Source organism: Gorilla gorilla, chromosome 8 (assembly GCF_029281585.2).
Source record: "Gorilla gorilla gorilla isolate KB3781 chromosome 8, NHGRI_mGorGor1-v2.1_pri, whole genome shotgun sequence".
Lineage (NCBI taxonomy): Eukaryota > Metazoa > Chordata > Mammalia > Primates > Hominidae > Gorilla > Gorilla gorilla.
In genome coordinates, this window is record NC_073232.2 from 53,798,921 (window position 1) to 53,825,177 (window position 26,257).

The 26,257-nt window shown below is 38.9% G+C and overlaps 1 protein-coding gene across 1 annotated transcript in view; it reads right to left on the minus strand.

Annotated features, from left to right (window-relative positions):
- ARID5B (AT-rich interaction domain 5B) overlaps positions 1–26,257 on the minus strand; it is a 195,564-nt gene that overhangs the window by 143,495 nt on the left and 25,812 nt on the right. The window contains exon 3 of the mRNA XM_004049457.5: positions 12,927–13,152. Within this exon, the coding sequence (XP_004049505.4) occupies positions 12,927–13,152 (226 nt within the window). The remainder of the gene's footprint in view (positions 1–12,926; positions 13,153–26,257) is intronic.

Here is a 26,257-nt window from a genome sequence, read left to right on the forward strand (position 1 = left end):
GTATATGTTTCATCATGCTTTGAACTCTGCCTTATTATCAGCTCTGCTATGAAAACAATGTTTTATTTCCTATTGAGAGAATAGGCCAGGCATGAAGCATTGTTTTTGTAAGGCCTAACAGAATACTTTCTTTGTGAACCAAAGTTGTAGAATGAGTAGTTGGAAGATGGAGAATATCTTCCGCCATAATTAGCAAGCAACCATTTTAAGGGAGGCGAAGATTAAAACGGTGTGATTGCCTAGAATAAGCAGCACTAGATGTCGTGCTACAATCATCTTCTTAATAACCTGTCATCTTAAAAAAAGATTACAAACAAGCTGATAATAATAAAAAAAAAGGTAAGGTGGAACAAGTCCAATCTGGATTTATTCCTTGCATATTTTTGTCACTACTATGACCCTGAAACACGAAGAAGATTCCCTTGAGAAAGGCATTAATATGTACCACTATTAAGATGTAAAATGTCCACACACACACACACACACACACACACACACACACACACACCTATAACACCACCTACAATCCTCAGGCTAGCAGGATAGCTTCAAGCATGTTCACGTGATCTCTCAATGTGTTTTCTAGAATGAATGATGAATAGATGACTACTAATTAGACCAAGAATAGTTAGCAAACTAATACCCCAAGTAGCTGCTGCTTCTACAGGGTACCAATGAAACAGCCTCTCCACTAGAGAGTGTCTTAGGAAGTGCTCTAAAAGAACTCAAATCAACCTTCAAATGCGCATAGGTGTCTCAAGTAGACTAAGAACAGAGAACTCCAGAGATTTCAGGAAAGTCTGATCATAAAAGCCGCATGTTTACTTAACCTACTAGGTATAGCTTTGATGTCTGAGTGCTAACACTATAGAGTTAAGACTGTTATTGGGAAGATAAGATAAACACATGAAAAAAGATACTGCATTATATTGGTAGGTATAGAGTAAGGTGATCAATAAGGTGGTAGAGACACTAAATGTGATAAGATAAGAGCTCAATAAAGCAGGGCAATTCCTCTGAGCTGGAAGGCTGAGAAGGGCTTCAGAGGCTTAAACAAGTCTTAAACGAAAGGCAGAATTCCCACAGGTAAGACTCCTAGAAAGGCTATTCCAAGAGTAGAAAGGCATGAGCCACTTAAAACACACTGGAGACTTTGGAAGGCAGGGGACTGAGTACATGTGGTTAAAGAGAAAGAAGACCAGGCAGTTAGACTAGTTAGGCTAGGGCAAAGAAGGTTTACGAGAGGAGATAAGGTAGGGGATAGGTGTCTTAACGTTCTGTGTGCACTTTGAACCAGCAATCCCCCCCTACAAATGTATAAAGAAATAGTCATGGCTATGTGCATAACTACAAGAGTTTTATAAAGTTTGTGGGAATCAGAAAGAGCTGAAATGCCCAACGATAATTAAAGTATGAAACACCTCTGTAATGAAATATTCAGCAGCTGAAAAAAAAACCCAGTATAGGATATTTTACAATATGGGGGCATATTTATAATACCTCTGTACAAAATTAAGTATGGGAAGGTAGATTCCCAAACAGTAGATTTTATTTTTAAGAGGAAAAACAATATCCATATAAATTCTCACTGATACATGCATTCATATACATTGGTACATATACAAATACTAACAGCACTTCTGAGTGGGAGGAAAATAGGCAACATTAACTTTTCTGCTTTTTGTTTGTCAGTAGTGCCTATATTTTCTAAAACAAACATGGATAACATTGGTAGTAACAAAAAATAACAATAATGAAAGTTACTTAATGAAAAAGAGAAGAAAATGGAGCCCGGAAGTTCACTGGATACTCCTGTAACATTTGTATTTTATCCCGTAGGCATGACGTTTGCAAAGAAACAGGGATCCTAAGCGGAATGCCAATATTTAAGGTCAGAAGTAAAAGATAATAGAAATAGTTAAAAATTCAAAAAGCAAGTGGGGCTGCCCAACGGAAGAGAGTTCTGGGCAAGGCACAGGCTCTGGGGTTTTAGGGAAGAAAGAAGCAATACCACTTCATCCAAGCACACCAAATGAAAACACACAGTAAGGCAACTAGGAAAAGCCTGAAATCATCAGCACTATTTGCTCAGCCCCTACTGTGCATGAAGCACTTCACGAAGTCTTTGAAAACCCACTATTATTCCAGTCTGTCCTAAATAAATACATTTATTAAAATAAGCTAAAAGTCCAAACCTCAGCTTTCCTCTGCAGTGACCTGCATAAACTACAGACTTAAACACATAATGTTACAGGAGAGGAGTGAATCTGACATTTAGGAAAGTTAATGTGTTGCAACAGAACTTCAGACTTAAAAGTACTCTAACAGATTAAACAAACTGTTCAAAAGAATCAGTGTCAATACCACCGAGTATTAAGAGTAAATGCACAAATCAGATACCTGCTCACAGAACCCACTGGAAAAACCACATCAATTCACATGTAGGATATATCTGCTTTGTGTTCCAAGGTGATGCTATCATGATAGCAGCTGTAATAATGGCTCACTGTCAGTAATCATACAGTGGCTAATGAGGTGAGAGGTAGAAGGCAAACAAAAACATTTAAGAGTTATGACAAAATAAAAGCATCATGCACCTCCAACTGAAAGGGGAACTGCTGAATCAAGCCTCATTTTTATTGTATTTATTTATTTTTGGAGACAGGGTCTCACTGTGTTGCCCAGGCTGGAGTGCAGTGTGGGTTGCCCAGGCTGGAGTGTACTGGTATCATCTTAGCTGACTGCAACCTTGAATTCCTGGGCATAAGTGATTGTCCTGCCTCAGCCTCCTGAGTAGCTGGGGCTACAGTTGGGCATCACCAAACTCAGCTAATTTTTAAAAATTTTTTGCAGAGACAGGTCTCGCTATGTTGCCCAGGTTCCTCTTGAACTCCTGGCCTCAAGCAATCCTCCCACCTTGGCCTTCCAGAGTGTTGGGGTTATAGGTGTGAGCCACTGTGCCCAGACAGATCTCACTTTAAAAGCACATCTGAGGTACAGAGTCAGTGTTGCATTCTCAAAAGATATTTAAAAGACCATGATGGTCAGGGCCAGGCATGGTGGCTCACGCCTATAATCCAAGCACTTTGGGAAGCTGAGGCGGGCAGATCACGAGGTCAGGAGTTCAAGATCAGCCTGGCCAACATGGTGAAACCCCGTCTCTACTAAAAATACAAAAATTAGCTAGGCGTGGTGGCACATGTCTGTAATCCCAGCTACTTGGGAGGCTTAGGCAGGAGAATCACTTGAACCTGGGAGGCAGAGGTTGCAGTCTGCAGAGATCACACCACTGCACTCCTGCCTGGGTGACAGAGCAAACCTCCATCTCAAAAAAAAAAAACAAAACATGGTGGATCAGTTGGGTTTGTCCTTCACAATAGACCCACTTTTATCACCAAATGCAAACAGAATTACTGGTCCAAGTTTGGCAATCTATCAGTGATAATGAAAATTTATGAGCTTGTATGAAGCCAAGGCTGCATAAGACTTGCTTCCAGTCAATCCAAGGTACACAGCAAGAAACTAAAGGCATAGCAAGGAATAGGACCATAAATGAATGTATTCTTTCATCTTTTGATTATTTTCTCATCAGATGGCAATCTCTACAGACAGTTCTTTGGGAAATTAACATTTCAAATTAATGAAGCTAAAACAAAATTATGAATTCGCTGTCTTATCCATCACGGTCTTTTTTTGGGGGGCGTGGGGGTGGGGTGGTGCGGACAAAGTTTCGCTCTTGTTGCCCAGGCTGGAGTGCAATGGTACAATCTTGACTCACTGCAACCTCCGCCTCCCGGGTTCAAGTGATTCTCCTGCCTCAGCCTCCCAAGTAGCTGGGATTATGGATGTGTGCTACCATACCCATCTAATTTTGTATTTTTAGTAGGAAACGGGGTTTTACCATGTTGATCAGGCTGGTCTCAAACTCCTGACCTCAAGTGATCCACCTGCCTTGGCCTCCCAAAGTGTTGGGATTACAGGCGTGAGCCACCGTGCCCAGCCTCCATCATGGTCTTTTATCATAGATATGGCTGTAAAAAAACAAAATGCTAGAAAAAATAGACAAAACAAAACAAAAACAAGAACAGCTTAAGTCCAAGAGAACAACATGATTAAACTATCACATATGAAAATTTAGGGAAGACTTGCAGTTTTTATATTATTTGGTTGGAATAGCTTAAACAAACTCTCAGACACCAAGCTGGTCTTCAACTGTAGACCGTTACTGAGGCAAAAATCATTTGGGCAAGCCCTATCCTAAATGCTAGAGTAAAAAACTACAGGAACTACAGAAGCTCAAAAGGCACAACATTGATATTGAGCCACAGTAGCTGCCATATTAATTAACAACGATGTTCATTAGATACTAGTCTACACTTAATATTACTGTGTATAAAAACAAACAAAAAAATAGGTACCTAAACTTCAGGGAGTGTAGTAGCAGAATATGTGCCCCCTTTTTGCTCTTACTTATAAAAAGGCCAAGGCCATACAGCTCTAGAGAAGAGTCCAGTAGTTTTGCTAATGTCATGTCGTATCTGGAGGATGCCAAGCCAGCTCCTTAGAGTTCTGGCCATGCATAATGGATCACTGGGGCCTTTCTCTAGAATCTACTCCTATTCTGGCTCTAGGATTCTTAATAAAAATGAGCTCCTGCAATATAAATGAGTTAAACGGTATAAAAAAATCACCTCAGCTGGGCATGGTGGCTCACACCTGTAATCCCAGCACTTTGGTAGGCCAAGGTGGGCAGATCACGAGGTCAGGAGATCGAGGCCATCCTGCCCAACACGATGAAGCCCCGTCTCTACTAAAATACAAAAAAATTAGCTGGACGTGGTGGCGTGCACCTGTAGTCCCAGCTACTCGGGAGGCTGAGGCAGGGAAATTGCTTGAACCCGGGAGGCAGAGGTTGCAGGGAGCCAAATCCAGCCTGGTGACAGAGCAAAACTCTCAAAAAAAAAAAAAAAAATCACCTAAAGTGTATCCTAAGATAAGTAACCGTGATGGTGAGGGATTCTGAAAGCACACCTTAGGGAAGAACTGAAAAGAGAGGCCTGACGACTGTTAGAAGGGAAAAGAGGAGAAAACAATGTTCATGAAGGCCCCTTCCAGCCTGACAATTCTATAAAGAGTTTCAGAAAAGCATGATGCAGATTCTTGTACTCCATTACTCCTTTTGCATACATTGTATCCTAGAGGTAAATACTGGTAGCCTGGATACTAAAAATAGCACAGAAAGTTCCAATTTCACTTTTTTTCTACTTCTGCCCTGACAGCTCCAAATGGAAAAGTAGGAATAAATTCCAAAATTCTACAAACTTCTTTTCAGCTGATGGTCCATCTTCAGTCCATCATCAGAAGAAGAAATGAACCTGGAATTCTAAGAAGCTTTCGTGGCTGCAGGAAACACTAGAAAATCCTCAGGTCAACAGTAATTCCAAATGAAAGGGTCTTAACTTGGACTGTGCCTTCATGAGTGATGGCAGTACAAGTACCTGGGCAGCATTATCAATGACCAGCTGTTGATTGGCTCAGACTTGGTTAGATTTCACAAAGACCTCTTTTCTAGCAGGAAAAGCCAAGATGGCTGAGTGTAGACAGCATAAATGAATATTGCTTATTTGAGCCACTTTTACTCACTCATTCTACCACTATTGCAAGGCAATATTCAACTATTTGATTAGATGGTCAAGCCAAAATTTAAATTTCAAATGAAATGAATAATCTTATTCCTATGTGTTATAACCATATGTATTCCTAGTTTCTTAGAAAACATACTGGGTTGGACACAGTGGCTCACACCTGTAATCCCAGCACTTTGGGAGGACGAGGCAGGTGATCACTTGAGTTTAGGAGTCTGTGACCAGCCTGGCCAACATCGTGAAACCCCGTCTCTACTGAAAAAATAGAAAAATTAGCTGGGCATGGTGGCGGGCACCTGTAATCCCAGCTACTTGGGAGGCTGAGGCAGGAGAATTGCTTGAACCCAGGAAGCAGACGTTACAGTGAGCCAAGATCGCACCACTGCACTCCAGCCTGGGCAACGCAGTGAGACCCTGTCTCAAAAAAAAAAAAAAAAAAAAAAAAAGAAAGAAAGAAAGAAAGTAAGTGAGAAGATATACTGGTAATAAGCTGTTCTAAAACTCTGAATATCTTGGATACAGATTCTTGTACTCCATCAAAAGTCCTTTGGGTTGTCACGTTATAATGGCATGAGGCAATCTCTTGAAGAGTCATGTGGGTACTTGGAGAGTATCTCCGCCAATGTTAATTGGGCTATGATAAAATTCTTTAACGAATGCATGGTTAACACAACAATATTGTCAGAGAGAAAATCCTTTGGAAACTATCTTTACAAGTCTTTGATAAGTCTCATATGTAATTAGTTTCCATGTTGAACTTAAGGATACTATAAAGGCCAAATTATTATTATTTTTTTTTGAAACAGAGTCTCACTCTGTTGCCCAGGCTGGAGTGCAGTGATGTGATCTCTGCTCACTACAACCTCCGCCTCCTGGGTTCAAGCGGTTCTCCTGCCTCAGCCTCCTGAGTAGCTGGGACTACAGGCGCATGCCACCATGCCCGGATAATTTTTATATTTTTAGTAGAGATGGGGTTTCACTATGTTGTCCAGGCTGATCTTGAACTCCTGACCTTGTGATCCACTCGCCTTGGCCTCCCAAAGTGTTGGGATTACAGGCGTGAGCCACTGCGCCTGGCCCAAATTCGTTTTAGTTAGAAGGTTGTTCTGTAAGGATTCTTCATGATATTCATGAATAGTATAGTGCAACAATACATTATTTAAGAAAATTCTCAAGTTGCAGTGTTAAGAAAAATAGTAGACTTAGGCCAGCAATCCAAGCAACAAATACCTTCAAAAGACTCTTTAATATACATACAAAATTTAAATCTAGAAAGGAAGGAAGGATTGTCCCAGTAAGAAGGATGTCTTCCAATCCTAGTAAATTCATTAGCAGTGAAAAGTCTCTATGACAAGATGTCAGCATTTAGCATGCTTCTTACAGACATTTATATTGTTTTCTTCAACAAAAAGTGAGAATCCTTTCCATGTCCACATCTCAGGAAGCTGCCTGACATATCAAACTCAAAAGTGATCTGAAACAACCATTTGTAATACGAGGCCTCCAGAATCTCCAAGCAAAAACTACAGCTAATTTTTAACCAAGAGTATTTGAGAGATCCTATACAACTGGCCACTTACGGCTCAGTTTATTTTGACAGAATTTTCAGGAGGATAAAAGTTTATAAAATATAAATATATATTAATATATAAATATATAAAATGTTTATGTTATATGGTATATATTACATACATTTATTATTTGAAATAAATATGTATTAAAATAATAGTCATATATAATATGTATTTATATTTATACATATAAACAAGCAAAAACCTGAAGGACTTTTATAATAGTTTTCTATTGAGGGAGACAGTAATGAGAGTAAACCCTGTTCTAAATTACTAGAATGTGTGTGTGATTAGGGAAATTCAACAGGGACAAATAAGCTAACCTTATACCACATGGCTCTCTATCATACAGAACCTGCTTCTGATAATAATAATGTACTAATAATACCACTTTAGACTTCAGTATCACAAATGTTTCCATAGATATTAACTAATTTGTTCTCAGTTGGTCTTCTCAAAAATCCAATGAGAAACAGCCAGGTACATATTATTGCCCATTTTAGACAAAACAAAGCTGAATGTATAAACAATATATCATTTAAGAAACTTCTCAAGTTGCAGTGTTATGGAAAATGGCAGAGTGAAACCAGCAATCCAAAGTAAAATATAAACAACAAATACCTTCCAAAGACTCTTTAATATCCACATAAAATTTAAATCTACTTTGAGCCATTTGGTTGAACAGTTGTGTTCTTTTCATGTCACCTTAGAGTTATATAATAATATTTCACTTTATCTCTGCAGCAATGATGTGAGTACAGATATTTTATTTTACATTTGAAAATCTCATTGTATTTTATCTTTTTTGTGGCTGAGAATTAAGAATTCATTGCTCTCATTAATAAAAGTTATTTCTCTTCACTGAAAACAAAACAAAACAAAAAATATATACACATAAAATTTAAGTCTAGAAAGGAAGGAAGGATTGTTCCAATAAGAGGCATGTCTTCAAATCCTAATAAATTCATGAGAGCACTCAGGTAAAAAATCATACAGTGTCTTCCAGTGACTTTTCCAGTGGTGACAGATCTACATGTAGAGCCAAGATTCTCCTGACAGTCCACCCTCTGCTCTTTTAACCCCACCATGCTGTTGACTCCCAAAAAGTACAGTGAAAGTCCCAGCAACAGAAGAAAGGGGGAAGCTACTCTTTTTCAATTTGATGGGACAGATTTAGAAACAGAAATTGAACTGAGGGAACCCCCATCATTAAATTCAGCCAGACCCCCACACATAATCTTTGGGTCTTTTTTCTCAGTTTCAGCTCAGACTCCTCTATCTTTTCTTTCTTTTTCTAAAGACACATTTGGAGATGAAACCATTCATAACTGCCCATCCACAGACAGTTTGTGGCAGCATAATTGACAATGAGTCTGCTGCAAAAAAATGAAAATGCTGTTTTAATAACCTTGGCCTAAAATACATTCTGTTGTATGCCTCAAAGGGCTTCAATAAAAAGTCAACCTGTAGAGACATATTTTCTTGGCTTAAACAACAATCCAAAGCATATAAATGTAGTCCAACTATAATGACATATTTATAGGCCAATAAAGCTTACACTGCAGCTTTCATACTTCGCTTAAAGGAACTCTGTAAGAATCAGTGTTACATAAAATAATTTGATTTTTTTTTCAAACTATAGCCCAAGGAATAAAAAATGCAAGTTTGCTATGTTTAACTGATAGTGTTTATATTCGTTACTTGCTAAAAATTTTGTAAAATGAAATAATTCTTCATTTGACTACTTTCAACTGCCATACCAAATATGGGTATCAAGTCCACTTTATTATAAAAGCTAAGTACTGTAATTCTAAAGACAAAAATAAATAACTAGAGGCTTGTGTGGTGAATGATTTAATCAACCCAATTCTTCTGGAAAAACAGGTTCTTGTGTTCATTATGCTTATGAATAATACATTCCTTAACCCTCCTATTTTAACATAGTTATTTTTCTTTATTTTTTTATAAACCTCAGTATGAAACAGTCTGAAAGAAGGTAAAATATCTCACTGAGTAAAGTCATAATTTGCATTGGTTTCATATTGAACTTTCTTTCTTTGAAAAGGACAAAGAGGAGGGAAGAGAATGAATGCACTTTACCACATTTCAGAAGTGTTTTTTAAGATTATTAGTTTTTCCACTATCCAGATCTGTAGTTTTAGTCATCAACCATTAAGAGTCTTAAATGAAAACTCTAGAGAGTTTTAAAAAGCAGAAAGATGACCTCCTCAAATATTGTCTAAATGTGCTCCCTCAAGGGGGAAGGGGATAAAAAAAAATGAAAGAGTTGTGATCTGAATCAGAGCATTTATTGGAAGCTGCCATGTGGGGCAGAGTTTCTCTTTGTGGAGTATTAATTTGTTGGCAGACACACATTTGTGAGAACATTCTTGTTTTTTTTTTTTTTTACTATTCAGAGAGAGACAGGAAGTGACACAAACTGGAATTAAAGCGAACTTATTCTACCTAAACACTAAGCAAGAAAAGTTATTTAATGAGCTTTTATAGTTTAAAATCCCTTCTCTAAGAACCAATCTAATTATTTTGTTATTATTTATGTTTCAACATTATGAAATAACTCAGTTAAAAAACGATAACATGTTGGAGTTTTACTTTATCCACAGAAAGGTGAGATCTTTCCGTTCTTTGCTTACTTCCACCAGAAAAAAAGGGGGGGGTCTCAAATAATCTCACAGTTCATCTTTCTTTGGTAAGAACAATGAGGAGTTGGAAGTGTTCTACAGAAGGAAACACCTAATAAGTGTGTGAATTTCCATTAACAATGTGGTATTGGAGGTGGTTTCAGTGTGACCAACAGAAAAGGAGATAAGAAAACCACTGTGGAGAAAGAAAAGTACAGACAACAAATATTTTGATGTTATAGAAGAGGCTGAAGAGAAAGTTGTGGGGACAGGAATGTGTACAGAAAATGACACCCCCTATCTGCTCAATATAAATCCTGACAACGTAGACTTACAAACCTTAGATCAGGCAGATAATGGAAACTCATTACATTAAGGAAAGTTTTTGTTTCTCTTTCCACATTATTACAACACAGTGTGCATTCCAATTACAAAAGCTATTTGTCTCAAATTCCCCACAGTTCATAGCAACTGAGTAGAATTTCAAGGCCCTAAATTCTATCCTTAAAGGGGTATTTTACATTAAAATTTTTTTAAGTACGTGGTGTTTCTTGTGCCCCAGGAGAGAGCCTCCCAATCAACTCTCCTGTTGATCATTTTCCCTTCCTCAGCACTAATCATAAAGCTGTCTCCAAAATGAGACCAGAACAAACACACAAACAAAATCAGAGTCAACCTAATAACCTTTTTTGTTTTGTTTTGTTTTGTTTTTGAGACAGAGTCTCGCTGTTGTTGCCCAGGCTGGAGTGCAAAGGCGCAATGATTTCGGCTCACTGCAACCTCTGCCTCCCAGGTTCCAGCAATTCTCCTGCCTCAGCCTCCCAAGTAGCTGAGATTACAGGTCCCTGCCACCAAACGTGACTAATTTTTGTATTTTTAGTAGAGATGGGGTTTCACCATGTTGGCCAGGCTGGTCTTGAACTCCTGACCTCAGGTGATCCACCTGCCTCGGCCTCCCAAAGTGCTGGGATTACAGGCGTGAGCCACCGCGCCCGGCCAGGAACCTTTTTATCAATACACATTCCTTGGCCTTTCCTTAGTCCTACTGAATGAAGAATCTAGAAAAGCTGGTCTCAGTAATCAGTATTGTTTTTTAAATTTCTTTCTTGAGTCTAATAAGCAACTAAATTTAAAAACCACTCATCTAGATTTTCCAGGCCAAACCACCTGCAAGTACTGTGAATATTCACTATAAACCAATTTCTTCTGGAATCAACTGCAAAAAGGTAGAATATGGACCTGCTTTTTTTTTAGAATCCAGGAGGATCAACCTTTTATTTCTTTGGGTGGAATTAAGAAATTAGACTTATTTTCCTGTTCATTAATAAATTATCCATTTTAAACACAATTTTAAACATAAACCTTGCTATAAATACTCTTGTTTATATGTGTGACATCAAGCTTAACCATCTACACATCCTTTTGTCCCCTGTGGGTTTCCTGTTTAATATTTTATTAGTAACAGTATATTCCATAACACACACACAAAATTAAACAAACAAAAGAAAAGTTTTAATGTTAAGGAAAACATAGGACAATGGTAATACAACTTAGATCATACATTAGGAAAGTAACACAACAGATGTATTATTCAGCATTACTGCAAGTCATAAGACTAGTTATTGTGTGTTCACAAAACTGGGGGGTGTAACAGTATATATAGGAAGACTATCAAAAAACTCTTTGGCTTTAGAAGGAAAACCACTAGTCTAATAATTTTCTCTAAATGTGCAGGTGACAATCAGACTGCCATATCTAAAATGTTACTGTCTGACATCAACCAAAAGATGCCAGGAAACTGTTGATAGTTAAACTCAAACTGCAAGAAAATATTAATGCTATTCCCAAAACACAGCACAGCTCATCACAAACCAGGGTCACATGAAAGCCACAGTCAGTTACTGGTGTTATTCAGTCTCTTTATGCCAATTGAAATAAATTGCCTAGGTTTGTTGTAATAGTTAAGTTCTGGGTTAAAAAAAAAAAACCAGGAAGTTGTCACATTAAGGCATAAAATAGGACTGCAAAAATCAGCATTGTGCGCAAATGAAAGAAAAAGATGCCTTAATATGTTAAAGTGCAGTTCCTCTTTGCCTAAAGAGGAAATAACTAGTCTAAATCAGAGGTCAACAATTTTCGTCTTGAGCAATGCTAGGAGAATAAATCAGTGAATGACACGGGAATACAAACAGAAGAAAAAAAAAAAGCAATGAAAGGACACAAAACGTCACTGGAGAAGAAAGTGTTAAGAAAAAGCAATAGAATTAATTATGAAGCCCCTCCTTTATGCCAGTCAATGTGCTCTACCCCTTCCATCTCACATCTCACAATAACCCTGTAAAGTTCCCCTATTTTTTAGATGGGGAAACTGAGGCTTAGAAGTTAAATTATTTGCCTAAGGCCATACAGCTAAGTAAGCAGCAGAGTTAGTATGTAAACACCAATCAGCACAACTACTCCAAAGCCCAAGTTCTCCTTTAAACTTACAGTGGAAGAGGGAAGGACGCAAAAAAAACAAAAACAAAAACAAAAACAAAAAAATATATATATATAGTTGATGGTACCACTGAACACTAAAAGATCAAGCAAACCTATGCCATTGGTTGCCAACCAGTGGATCCCCTGGCTTGACATTGTTCTCTTGCTCCACATTGAGGAACTCATCCCTTTTCCTCAGTTTGTTTTCCACTCAATGTAAAACATGAAATTGGGACATGGTGTTAATAGATGTCATACTACATACTTATAGCAAGTATTTAAACTCTTTATTAATTCAATTTTAGGTGCTCTAATTAAATTGTATGCCTTGACATCACACTGAAAATTGTTTAGAACCACTGTATCACCCCAGCACAAGGGTCCATACATAAAAGGTCCTTTGATCCAACAGGTAACACTCATCCCTTACCCATCCAGTCATCTCTCCATCCATATTCTTAGGACCCTTTGAGGTTAAAGAAATTTGAAATACATTTATATATAAATGATAGCGTTTCCAGAAAAATCTACAACCGAAAAGTTACTATATATGCCCACACATTAGATTTAAAATTACAAGTCATATTTACCCAGGTCTGCCTTCTCCTTGAGAACGTCTTTGAAGTTGAGTCCACTGTTTAGGGTTGACTGCCTGTACTTCAGCAGAGCTTCCTTCTGTCCATTCCTTCCCAAGGCCTCAGTTTTCACTGGTCCAGCATGGAGGCCACATCTCCACTTGGAGAAATCAGAATGTACCCACTTGACCAGGTCTTCAAGCTTCACAATCACCTTTTCGGAAACAGCAATGACTTCATCCTACAAGAGGTGGTTGGGGAAGAACAAAAAACGTTATTTATAGGTTTGAGGGAAATGATCCACTCTCCACAAGGCCCATCTGAAATGCCATGTGAGTGATTTAACCTAATGCAAGGAGACTGTATGCATCCTGGTGACACAGAATCTTTGGTAACTCACTTCATTTCAATGGTTTTTCACTGCTAGTTGTTTAGTTAAGGAATAATTTTTATGTTTGTTATACAATTAGAAAGTATCCAAAAATAGGACAGTAATTCTAATAGCCATTTTTAATGTTGGTTGCCCAAGTTCACACTCTACCTAGCTGACCACTTGGGTGAAAGCTAGTTTTTAGGTGTAATTAATTGCAAATGTAAAAAGTGAAAGCTAGATGACTAATGGTGAGCCTGTCTCTACATAAATGGTCTAAGTAAATCTAGGATTCTTGGAACTCTGACTCACCCCCAAATTCCTATGTTTATGGTACATTTTCCCTTGGCTTATACACAAATATTGAATTTAACTTTTGTCCTAAAAATTAAATAAAACTGTGATGTAATCCCAAAAGAAATACTTCATAAATGTTATGTGCTTCCCACTGAAAGAAACTTACACATTCTCATGTTTCTCAAAAACTTTGTAAGCTGAGAAATGAACTGATTTTTTCTTTTAATACAGATGGGGTAGAGGGTGAGAGGGTGAGTGAGGAAAAAGTCTTTGAATTTAAGAAAAGTAGTTGAAATGCAAGTTTCTCCTCTGGATCATAAATTTGAATGTTAAGCATCTCTAATTGCTTCTAGGAAACAACCAACTTTTCTGACTCAGAATTAATTCAGCAAGATCTTTAATAGACATCCATACATGGAACAAAGGGAGGCCCCTTCACCCAAAGATTCTTTGGAAAAGGCTCAAGAAGATCATCTCACTGGGTTTTAAGTTAAGTTATTTAAGCATCTGACATTTCAACTTGAACTGACTTCTTTCATTTCTTTTATTTCACATTTCTGAAGAAAGCTTGGCTGTGAAAACCCCTAAGATTACAAAATCTTAGAAATATTTTTGACAAACAACAACAGGAAGATGTCTCAAAGCTATTAAACAAAAGGAATTCACAACTGATTTTGGCTAATTTTGCTGTTAAACATGACTTTTTCCTCCTCCCCAAACATGACTTTTTCCTCCTCTCCCTGCCCCACCGACACACACACACACACACACACACACACACACACACACACACACACACACTTCTCCAGTTCGAACAAAAAAAGGTTATTAGGGTAAGCTTCACATAAGAAGAAGCCCTGGGTTGAGGGTTTTTTGTTGTTTTTTTTTTCTGATGTTTTAAGGTAGGATCTAAAATTTCAATTTTCCTCATTGAGTTCCAAGCTGCTTCTGAGAAGAAAGTCTATTAGGCAGCAGCAGAGTAACAAATACTCTATCAAAAATGAAAAGTAAAACTTTAGTAATGGAATCCTTTCCCTTATCATGATTAAATATGAACTACCACTAAATGGGAGACAAAGTGGAAACTGTGTTTTTATCGTGCGCTCAAGAAAAAATTTAAGTACTTTAAAAACAACGGGGCCCATTACAAAGTACCATTTCAACGGATGATTTCCCTCAGATTCACCACACCATCCTCTTGAAATAAAAGATCTGTAGTTGTCATGCATTTTATAGCTATTTCATGGTGATTATTAAATGTCAGAATAAAGTCAGGCTAGATATTATTTCAAAGCATATAGGAACAGCTTCTGGACAGGTGACACCAGAAATCAAGTTTAGAATGTACTGGAAAATAATTAGGTGTATCAGTCTCAACATTAGTAAAGAGAGAATTTGGCAACATTTTGACTAAATACGGTTTCCCAGAAGAGACAAGTTTGTAGATGAGTGTTATTTTCAAATAGCTCTCTGATCAAATGATTATCATTTCAATTACTAGTTGCTTCAGATCTTTTCCAAGAAATGGCATGACTATCTCTGGATGGCTTACAACACCCTCCAAACAAATAGTTTATTAACCAAGAGAAAATACTATCCTTATGATGTCATTGATGAATAAACCCATCTTTTATGATTCAGTCTATAGGTTTTGTCCTCCCTTTTTCTCCCTCTCTCAAACAGATCTTTCATGAATACACACACACACATAAAAACAAATGCAGGAATTCACATAAACATGCATAAGCCATAAACCCAAGTTTGGCTTAATTGTGAAACCACCAGTATGTTTTACTGTGGATTCACAGAGAAACTGGCCCTGCAACATTGTCAAACGCCATAGAAGGAAATCTGATAAGGAGAGGAGGGGGAAACAGCAAGCCAACACCCCCCTCCCACCACAAGAAAACAAAAACTAGCCAACATATATATAGAAAATGTCTCAGGAAACATTACTTTGTGCACACAATGGCATAAATCACATGTTCGCATTTACTATTCTGAGCAAGTGCTGACTAAAGTTCCTAATACTCACCATTCTTGGGCAAGTCTCTATGTCTAAGAAAAGAATTTCAATAAGCTCATCTCATGATTACATTAGCTCTCTGCAAACTGAGAATTAGCACTGGATAAATATTGCTGATTTACTCTAATACAACACAAAAGGAACACAAAGAAATACACTTTATTATTCTATTAATGTACCTTGGCTTTTCAATTAACCCAGCTCTTAATCAATATTTATGTAAGCTGTGTTGAGCCACGTTCTAAGTCCTTATCCCCTTTCGTCATTGTTTGAAACTGCCTATTTCTGTAATTTGGATTTGGTTTCTACCATTGTCTAAAAACAGCTCATTTAATCATAAATCCTCTAAGTCAAGAGGAGCTCATCCAGTCAAGAAGTCACAAACCAGTCAGCCCATGTGCATGGCAGGCCCTTCCAAGTGTTCTAAAACTTGGGAAACTTTAGGCAAAAATACCCAGACCTCAATCTTCTCTCATAAAATAAAATAAAGGCCAAAAAAATAAAAATAAAAAACAGTTGAAACTGATAGAAGCTGCCTTCTTCAGACAAGATGTAAAATCCCCACCACTCCCTATTGCATTGTATTCAGTCTAGTTTTCCCTTAACTATCTGGCCCCCGTGGGCACCAGACATTTAAACTTGTAACACTGATTTAGTTCACCTTTCTCATTTTACTGATGAGGACAGTGAGGTTCAGTGACATGTCCAAGAACCAACTGACGGCAGGACTTGAACAAAGATCCAGGTTTCCTACCTGCCAAGACAGCATCTTGGACCCTGCAGCCAGATTGCTTGGGTTCAAATTCCAGCCCCGGAATTTACTTGCTGTGGAACACTGAGCAACTTCTTCAACCTCCTTGTACTTCAAAGTTTTTTTTTCTTTTTTTGTAGAAAGTATAATAATTCTGTCTGCCTTGTCCAGCAGTAATTGCCAGGACTCAATGGGTTGATACAAATGAAGTAGCATGTCAGAATTAGCTATCATGATCATTGTTATTTCTTCTCTACATTGGTGTTTTCCAAACCGTGGCATGCAGAGATGATTTTAGATGGTTCACAGGTAAACTTTTAATTTAATTAAATTAATTTATTTATTTGAGACGGAGTCTCACTCTGTCGCCCAGGCTGAAGTGCAGTGGCACGATCTCAGCTCCTGCAACCTCTGCCTCTCAGGTTCAAGCGGTTCTCCTGCCTCAGCCTCCTTAGTAACTGGGATTACAGGTGCCCGCCATCACGCCTGGCTAATCTTTGTACTTTTAGTAGAGACAGGGTTTCACCATGTTGGCCAGGTTGGTCTCGAACTCCTGACCTCTGGTGATCTGCCTGCCTTGGCCTCCCAGGGCGCTGGGATTACAGGCGTGAGCCACCGCACCCGGCCCAGAAGTAAACTTTTAAAATGTATATTAAGTTTTTCATTGTTTATTTGTTTTGTATTTACTATTTATGGGAAGGTGATACTGGTTTTCTATTTATAGGAGATATAGCAAGTTTCCTCTTTAAATAAATTTAAGTTTAAAAAAAGGGCCAATTTGAACATAGGCATTAAGTAAACACAGGGAACATGTGGATATAGCCAGAAAAATAAAAGTCAAGATGCTATGAAAATAAAATCTGGAACAATGTGTTATATCATTGGTTTTCAAAGTGGGTTCAGAAACCCTCGGGAATCTCTGAGACCATTTCAGATGGTCCACAGGGTCAAAACAATGATCCTAAAACTACTAAGACATTACTGGCTTTTTTCACTCTCATCCTCTTTCAAGTGTATGTATAGTAGGGTTTTCCAGAAATGATGTGACATGTGATTTTACAACAGAGTGAATGCAGAAGGAGGTATGAGAACTCCGCTCTCTATATAAAGCTAGACAGTAAAGAGATTTACAAAAAATGTAAAACAATGCCACTGTTCTTACTAATTTTTTGTTGTTTTTGAAAATGTGGTTAACTTTCATCAAAAGTGCGTTACATTTACATAATGAGTTTATATTGCTATTTAATTTTATTTTTAAATTAACTTACAGTAAAATTTCCTTTTTTGGTGTACAGTTCTGCGAATGTTAACACATGGATAGATTCATATAACTACCACGACTATATTGTCAGGATACAGACTAGTCCCTCACCCTCAAAACCCCTCATATTAATTCTTAGTAGTCACCCTCTCCCTCCACTCCCCACCAGCTCCTGGCAACTACTGATTTGTTCTTGGTATAGTTTTTTCTTTCCTAAAATGTCATATAAATTGAATCATACAGTACAAAATCTTTGAGGCTGCTTCTTAAAGCAGCCTCAAAGAATAATGCCTTTGAGATCCATCTATCCATGTCACTGCTTGTATCAATAGCTTATTCCTTTCTGCAGAGTTCTTATGTATCCATGGTATGTTTGTGTCCCAAAGTTTGTTTATCCATGCACTGACTGAGGGACATCTGGGTTGTTTCAATTTTGGTGATTACAAACAGAGCTGCTATAAATTTCCATGTACGGGCATACCTCTTTTTATTGTGCTTCACTTTACTGCACTTCACAGATATTGCATTTTTTACAAATTGAAAGTTTGTGGGAAGCAAGTTTTGCCAAGCAAGTCTATCGGCCCCATTTTTCCAACAGGAGGTGCTCGCTTTGTGTCTCCAGGTCACATTTTGGTTATTCTTGTAGTATTTCAAAACTTGTCATTATTGTTATATCTAGTATGTTGATCTGTAATCTTTTTTTTTTTTTTTTTTTAATCAGAGTCTTGCTCTGTTGCCCAGGCTGGAGTGCAATGGTGCAATCTCGGCTCACTGCAACCTCCGCCTCCGGGATTCAGACGATTCTCTTGCCTCAGCCTCCCGAGTAGCTGGGATTACAGGCATGTGCCACCACGCCCAGCTAATTTTTGTATTTTTAGTAGAGACGGGGTTTCACCATGTTGGTCAGGCTGGCCTCAAACTCCTGACCTCGTGATCCACCTGCCTCAGACTCCCAAAGTGCTGGGATTACAGGTGTGAGCCACTGCACCCAGCCGATCAGTGATCTTTAATATTACTATTGTAATTGTTTGGAGATGCCACAAACCATGCAGATATAAGGTGGCAAACTTCACTGACAACTGTTTTGTGTTCTGACTGCTCCACTGACCTGCCTTTTTCCCCAGTCTATCTCCCTCTCCTCCGGCCTACCTATTCCATAAGACTCAACAATAACGGGCTACTTAATAACCCTACAATGGCCTCTAAGTGTTCAAGTAGGAGTCCCATGCCTCTCCCTTTAAATCAAAAGCTAGAAATAATTAAGCTTAGTGAGGAAGGCATGTCAAAACCCAAGAGAGGCTGAAAGCTAGGCCTCTTGCGCCAGTTAACCATGTTGTGAATGCAAAGGAAAAGCTCTTAAAGGAAATTCAAAGCACTACTCCAGTGAACATACAAATGATAAGAAGGCAAAACAGACTTACTGCTGATATGGAGAAAGTTTTAGTGGTCTGGGTAGAAAGATCAAACAGGCCACAATATTCCCTTAAACCAAAGCCTAATCCAGAGCAGGGCCCTAACTCTCTTCAATTCTACGAAAGCTAAAAGTGGTGAGGAAGCTGCAAAATAAAGGTTGGAAGCTAACAGAGGTTGATTCATGAGGTTTAAGGAAAGAAGCTGCCTCTGTAACTTTCAAGTACACGGTAAAGCAGGAAATGCTGATGTAGAAATTGCAGCAAGTTTTCCAGAAGATCTAGCTAAGATAATTGAAGGTAGCTACACTAAACAACAGATTTTCAATAGAAGATGAAACAGCCTTATATTGGGGAAAAAAGACCATCTAGGACTTTCATAGATAGTGAGATGTCAATGCCAGCTTCAAAGCTTCAGAGGACAGGCTGATTCTTCTGTGAGGGGCTAATGCAGCTGGTGATTTTAAGTTGAAGCCAATGCTCATTTACCATTCTGAAAATCCTAGGGCCTTCCAGGATTATGCTAAATCTATGCTCTCTGTGCTCTATAAATGAAAAAACGAAGCTGGATTGAGAGCACATCTGTTTACAGCAGGGTTTACCGAAAATTTTAAGCCTGCTGTTGAGACCTATTGCTCAGAATAAGAGATTTCTTTACAAATATGACTGTTTATTGACAATGCACCTGGTCATCCAAGGCTCTGATGGAGATGTACAAAGAGATGAATGTTGTTTTTATGCCTGCTAACACAACGTCTATTCTGCAGTCCATGGATCAAGGAGTAACTTTGACTTTCGAGTCTCATTATATAAGAAATATACTTTATGAAGCTATAGCTGCCACAGTGATTCCTCTGATAGATCTAGGCAAAGTAAACGGAAAACCTTCTAGAAAGCATTCACTATTCTAGATGCCATTAAGTACATTCAGATTCATGAAAGTGGGTCAAAACATCAATATTAACAGAAGTTTGGAAGAAATTGATTCTAACCCTCATAGGTGACGACTTTCAGGAATTTAAGACTTCAGTGGAAGAAGTAACTGCAGAGGTGGTTGAAACACTAAGATAACTAGAATTAGAAGTGGAGCCCAAAGACGTGAATGAATTGCTGCAATCTCATGACAAAACTTGAATAGATGAAGAGGAGCTACTTCTTATGAATGAGTAAAGAAAGGGGTTTCTTGACATAAAATCTACTGTTGGTGAAGATGCTGTCAACAATTTTTTTTGTTTTGTTTTGTTTTTGTTCTTTTGAGTCGGGTCTGGCTCTGTTGGCCAGGTTGGAGTGCATTGGCACCATATGGCCTGAACTCCTGGCCTCAAGCTATCTTCTCACTTCAGCCTCCCGAATAGGTGGGACTACAGGCCTGGCTAAATTTTTAAATTTTTTTTTAGAGAGGAGTTTCACTGTGTTGCTTAGGTTGCTCTCAAACTCCTAGCCTCAAGCAATCCTCTTTCCTCATCCTCCCTTAGTGCTGGGATTTGTGAACATTGCTGAAATGACCACAAAAAATTCAGAATATTACGTCAAGTTACTTGATAAAGCAGTGGCAGGGTTTGAGAGGGTTGACTCCAATTTTGAAACAAATTCTACCTGTGGGTAAAATCCAATCAAGCAGCACTGCATACTACAGAGTAATCTTTCGTGAAATGAAGTGTCAACCAATGCATGGCATTTTAAGAACTTGTGATTTTGAGACCAGCCTGAGCAACATGGCGAAACTGCATCTCAACAGCAACAAAAATTAGCCAGGTGTGGTGGTACACACCCATAGTTCCAGCTACTCAGGGGCTGAGGTGGAAGGATCACTTGAGCCTGGGAGGTTGAGGCTGCAGTGAACCATTATTGCACCACTGCACTCCAGCCTGGGTGACAGAGTGAGATTCTGTCTCAAAAAAAAAAAGAAAAGAAAAGAAAAGAAAAGAAAAAGAAAAAAGGAATTGCCACAGTCACCCTAACCGTCAGCAACCACCACCCTGATCAGTCAGCCGCCATCAACATCAAGCCCAGATCTTCCACAAACAAAAAAAATTACAACTTGCTGAAGACTCAGATGATCTTTAGCATTTATTGGCAATAAGCTATTTTTAAATTATGGTACGTACTTTTTTTTTAGACAGATTGCTAACGCACATTTAACAGACTACAGTATGGTGTAAATGTAACTTTTATATGCACTAGGAAACCAAAACAGTCATGTGACTAGCTTTATTGTGATATTCATTTTCTTGCAGTGGTCTGAAACCAAACCTGCATTATCTCTAAGGTATGCCCGCACAGGTTTTTGTGTGAACCCATATTTTCAATTCTCTAGAGTAAACACCTTGGAGACAGATTGCTGAGTCATATGGTAAGTATAGATGTAATTTTTCTACAGACTGCCCAACTGTTTCCCAGAGTGGCTGTACCATTTTACATTCCCAACAGCAATGCATGAGAGTTCCAGTTGCTCCCCATCCTTGCCAGTACTTGACACTATCACTGTTAATTAATTGATTATTAATAATTAATAATTATTATCCTAATATGTATGTGGTAGTTTCTCATTGTGTTTTAAATGGTCACCTCTCTAATGACTAATGATGTCAAACATCTTCTTCAGGTGCTAACTCACCAACTGCATGTCCTTTTTGGTGAAATGTGTGTTTAAGTCTTTTGCCCATTTGGTTATTTGTTTTCTTACACTTGAGTTTTGAGAGTTCTTTTAACTTTTTGTCAAATATGTGGTTTGAAACCACTTTCTCCTATTTTGTAGCTTGTTTTAAAATTCTCGTAATAGTGTCTTTCACAAAGCAAAGGTTTTATATTTTGATTAAGTCCAGTTAGATTTTTTTTCTTTTATGGATTGTGGCTTGCCATTATATCTATGAACTCTTTGCCTATCCCAGGTCATAATGAGTTTCTCCTATGTTCTGTTCTAAAAGTTTTATAGGTTTACATTTTACTTTTAGAAATATGATCCATTTTCACTTAATTGTGTATAAGTTATGAGGTTCAGCTTGATGTATTTTTGTGCATGTGGATGTCATAATTTTTAAATGAATTAATAGATATTTTAAAATTATTTCTCAGTTTTAATTCCTACTGTAGTAAATATCAGTAGGTATAACCTACATAAACAAAAGCTCCTTGGGGCCCTCAATAAGTTGAGTGTAAAGGGTCCTGAGTCCAAAACTTTGAGAGCCATGGTACCACGTCACTAACCCAAGGCGTTTTCTTATTCTTCAATTTCTTTAACTTCTTTGTAGCATTTGGTAATGAACAACCCTAATTTTGACTTGAAACTCTCCTTCCTGTTAAGAACTGTGAAGGGTCTGAGATTTTTACCCTTTTTGCAGACTTCCAAGTTTGCCTGCCAGTTTCATGGATGTTGGCAGAAGCCATGAGACTCCTGGCCAGAGACAAAAAATGGTTTATTGCTCACAGTAATAGCAATAGTCAATGTACCAGTGTTTGTGGTGGTTCTTTAATACTCAATTCCCAAAAGGAGATGTGAAGAGGGATAGATGATACCTTTTCACACAATGGGGTGCACTACCAGAGAAGAGTCCTGAGCATAGAGAACCTGTATCTTATTTACTTATTTATTTATTTATTTATTTATTTATTTATTTATTTATTTTTTGAGGCGGAGTCTCGCTCTGTCGCCCAGGCTGCAGTGCAGTGGTGCCATCTCAGCTCACTGCCAGCTCCGCCTCCTGGGTTCACGCCATTCTCCTCCCTCAGCCTCCCGAGTAGCTGGGACTACAGGCGCCCGCCACCACGCCTGGCTAATTTTTTGTATTTTTAGTAGAGACGGAGTTTCACCGTGTTAGCCAGGATGGTCTCAATCTCCTGACCTCGTGATCCGCCCGCCTCGCCCTCCCAAAGTGCTAGGATTACAGGCGTGAGCCACCGCGCCCGGCCGAGAACCTGTATCTTTAATACTGGACAGTAAGCATGCCTGCTCTTGTTCTAAAGAAAAACACTATCTTTGTCTTCCAATGCTATTCACTATATAAAGATCTTTGAAAAGACAGTCCAGAACACAGACAGTCAGTGGCTTTGCTCACAAGATGTGTACATATGCAAGAGACCCTTGGAGAACACCTACCCAACATCTATCACCTCTATATTTCTTTGCTTTATTCAATTTCTCTTCTTCCTCATTCCATCTCCCAACTGGGAAAATGTATGAAACATATACTTAGATGCAATCTGGGATGTGGTCTTCTTTCTCTGCGTATCACTCCTTAAAGAAATCATTCTCTATGGAGATTCCAGCGCTCACCTCTAAAGCCCATGACTACATTGTACTGTTTGGTTCCAAAAATTCATCCACACTCTAGTCCCTTGTTATCAATTTGGATGCCTCAGAGTCAACTCAAGCTCAGCGGAACTGCACAGCCTTCCCTTTGACTTACTTGTAAGAAAATATCTTGCCTGGTACAAGGAGACTTTAACATTTCCCAACTGTGGCTAACCTCTCCATAATATCTATTCTTCCTTTCTAATAATAAACTGCTAAATTGCTGGGTGGAGAATAAAGGCGTCGTTTTTCTGCTTCCTTTTACAGCCAGGTGCAGTCACGTGACCAAATTATGACTACAGGATGTGAGTATTAGTGATGTCCTTCCCGGATGTAATTCCCTCAAACGGAATAAGTGTAGCTTTGTACCATAAGAATGAGGGCAAATTGCTCAGGAGAAAAAGGAGCCCAGTCCCTAGACAACCTCACAGAACAAAGCCACCACACTAGCCCTGTGAGCCATCTACGTCTGTACCATGATAAGAGATTTTGAACTCCCAATATATGTAAGCAACTATAATATGAGTCTCTGTTACACACAGCTGAACCTATATGCTTACTAATATGCCATCCCTCCAGAGAAAGAACATGAACTTTTCTTATCATACTATGTTGTACCCAGTAACAGATCATTGGTAAGGAGAGCTATAATCACCTAGCGTCCCAAGGACAATAAATGCACAAGTGTAATATCAGAGGGGTTGGCAGGGAGGGGATGGAACAAGAACAGGAAAGCGTGGCATACTCACCTCAATCTTCCCTGAACATCCCAGGCTTTCAAAATGTACTTTGTAGCATTTGAAACATGATAAATGTTGGGACCACAAAAACAACAACATGAGGTATTAGCTAAATAAATTGTGACACCGAAATACTAGTCCAACTAGTTGCATGAGGGTGGCAAACTTTCATCAAGATAGAAATTAAAAATGAAGAAAATCTGTTAAGAGTCAACTTTTAGACAGACTAACTACAACCACTTCAGCTTGTGTCCTGATGGAACCATTCCTGGCAGGTGCATGTGCCTCTGGTGTGCACCAATGGAGACAGGTAGGGGGAAGAATGTACCACCTCGAAGCCTGGGTGGTTTGGCCACTCCCTTGCTTTCAAGCCTCCCTCAGACACACTGCAATTTGAGGTACCTACCAGTTTGCCCAACTGTTCTCCCCATTACACATTAGTGTATTCTGCTAATGGGATATCTACAGAGGGAGTAAAAAGGTTTCACGCTACAGATAAGTAGTTGCCACTTGGAATCCAAGAAAGTCAGAAAAGAGAGGATGGTAATATGGATCAAACAAGATGAAGCTTTCACTGGTCAGTGGTGAAATGAGAAAAATGGGGACAATGCAGTCAAGCTTCATTAAGCTAAACTTGCTAGATTTCAAGGACTCTCCTTGTATCAGTCAGAATCCCAACAGGAAACCAATGGAATACTTGAGTAATAATAATTCAAGTTGGGGGGCGGGTACGGTGGCTCATGCCTGTAATCCCAGCACTTTGGGAGGCCAAGGTGGGTGGATTGCTTGAGCCCAGGAGTTCAAGATCAGCCTGTACAACATGGCAAAACCCAATCTCTACAAAAAATACAAAAATGAGCCAGGCATGGTGGCAGGTGCCTGTAGTCTCAGCTACTCAGGAGGCTGAGATGGGAGAATCACCTGAGCCCAGGAAGTTGAGGCTGCGGTGAGCCATGATTGTGCTACTGCCCTCCAGCCTAGGTGACAGAGTTGAGACCCTGTCTCAATAATAATAATGATAGTAATAATAATTCAAGGGGAGGTTTTACACTGGAACAAGTGACAGAGGTGTTGGGATGTAAAGGAAGCATAAGAGATACACAGTACAGGAACCTGGGCTAGAGCAGCTCAGCCGTCACCACTCCTGGGCTAAAGGGCCACAGAGGGGTGGGAGTGATTACCAGAATAGAGAAGACCCTTCTACCAAACACAGTGACTCTTCCTTAAAGGGATGCCACCAGCCTGAAGGGACCAGCCTGAAGGGAAGCAACAGGGAATAAATACCTGCCTCCACACTTCTCCCTTCCTCCCGCTCCCAGCACCTCTATGAGTAAACCCCACTGGAAACCACAGCGCCCAGGGCCTCTGTTAATGGAGCCCGCATAGGTCAGCCTCCCAGGGCAGAAAGCAGAGAAAAGAAAGGAGTGGCCCTGATATGGAGGGACTCCACACCCTCTCCGCTGGAGACTTTTATCCCTTCTCGTTTCTTTCATGTGGTATTATAATATCCTTTATTTTCTCTGAAATGATGATATCAAAAGATGCTGGTAGTTGTTTTTGAATGTCCTTATTAGGCAAAATAAAAAGCTATCTCATCTAAGTTGGTCCCTGAACTGGGACTTACTGTTCTTATTACCTGTGACATAATGTTAAATCTTTATTAGGCACTAGTATTTGATGCTGAATTGCATAATTCTGTCTTCTACAGTAAATACCTCAATTGCAAATATTTTTTAGAGGCAGGTTTCCTTGCCTAACTTCCACTTCTCTTGTACTTCCCAAAGAGCCAAGGTCTGTGTTGGGCCCAAAGCACCAAGTGCTTATTTTAATGGTACATCATCTCTGAATGTTCCATGTTGGAAGAAACTAAGGGAGAGCTGAGAAAGCCCTGGCTTTTGAGTCTGATGGACTGAGGTTCAAGTGCAGCTCTACTGTGTTATTTTAGCCTATTTTCCTCATTTTTTAGATGAGACCCTGGCAAGTCTATGTTATTCTTGGACTTGTCAAGGTCTCATATAAAAAAAATGGGGAAAATAGGATAAAGTAACCAACTACATAGGGTAGTTAGGATGCTGCAGTTGTTACAATACAATGGTCAACACAGAGTAGGCATCCATGAAATAATGGTGATTACTATTATATATTATCTCTTGAGCAGAAAATGAAGGGAGGGCAAGCGGGATTCAAATGTCCCTTGTGGG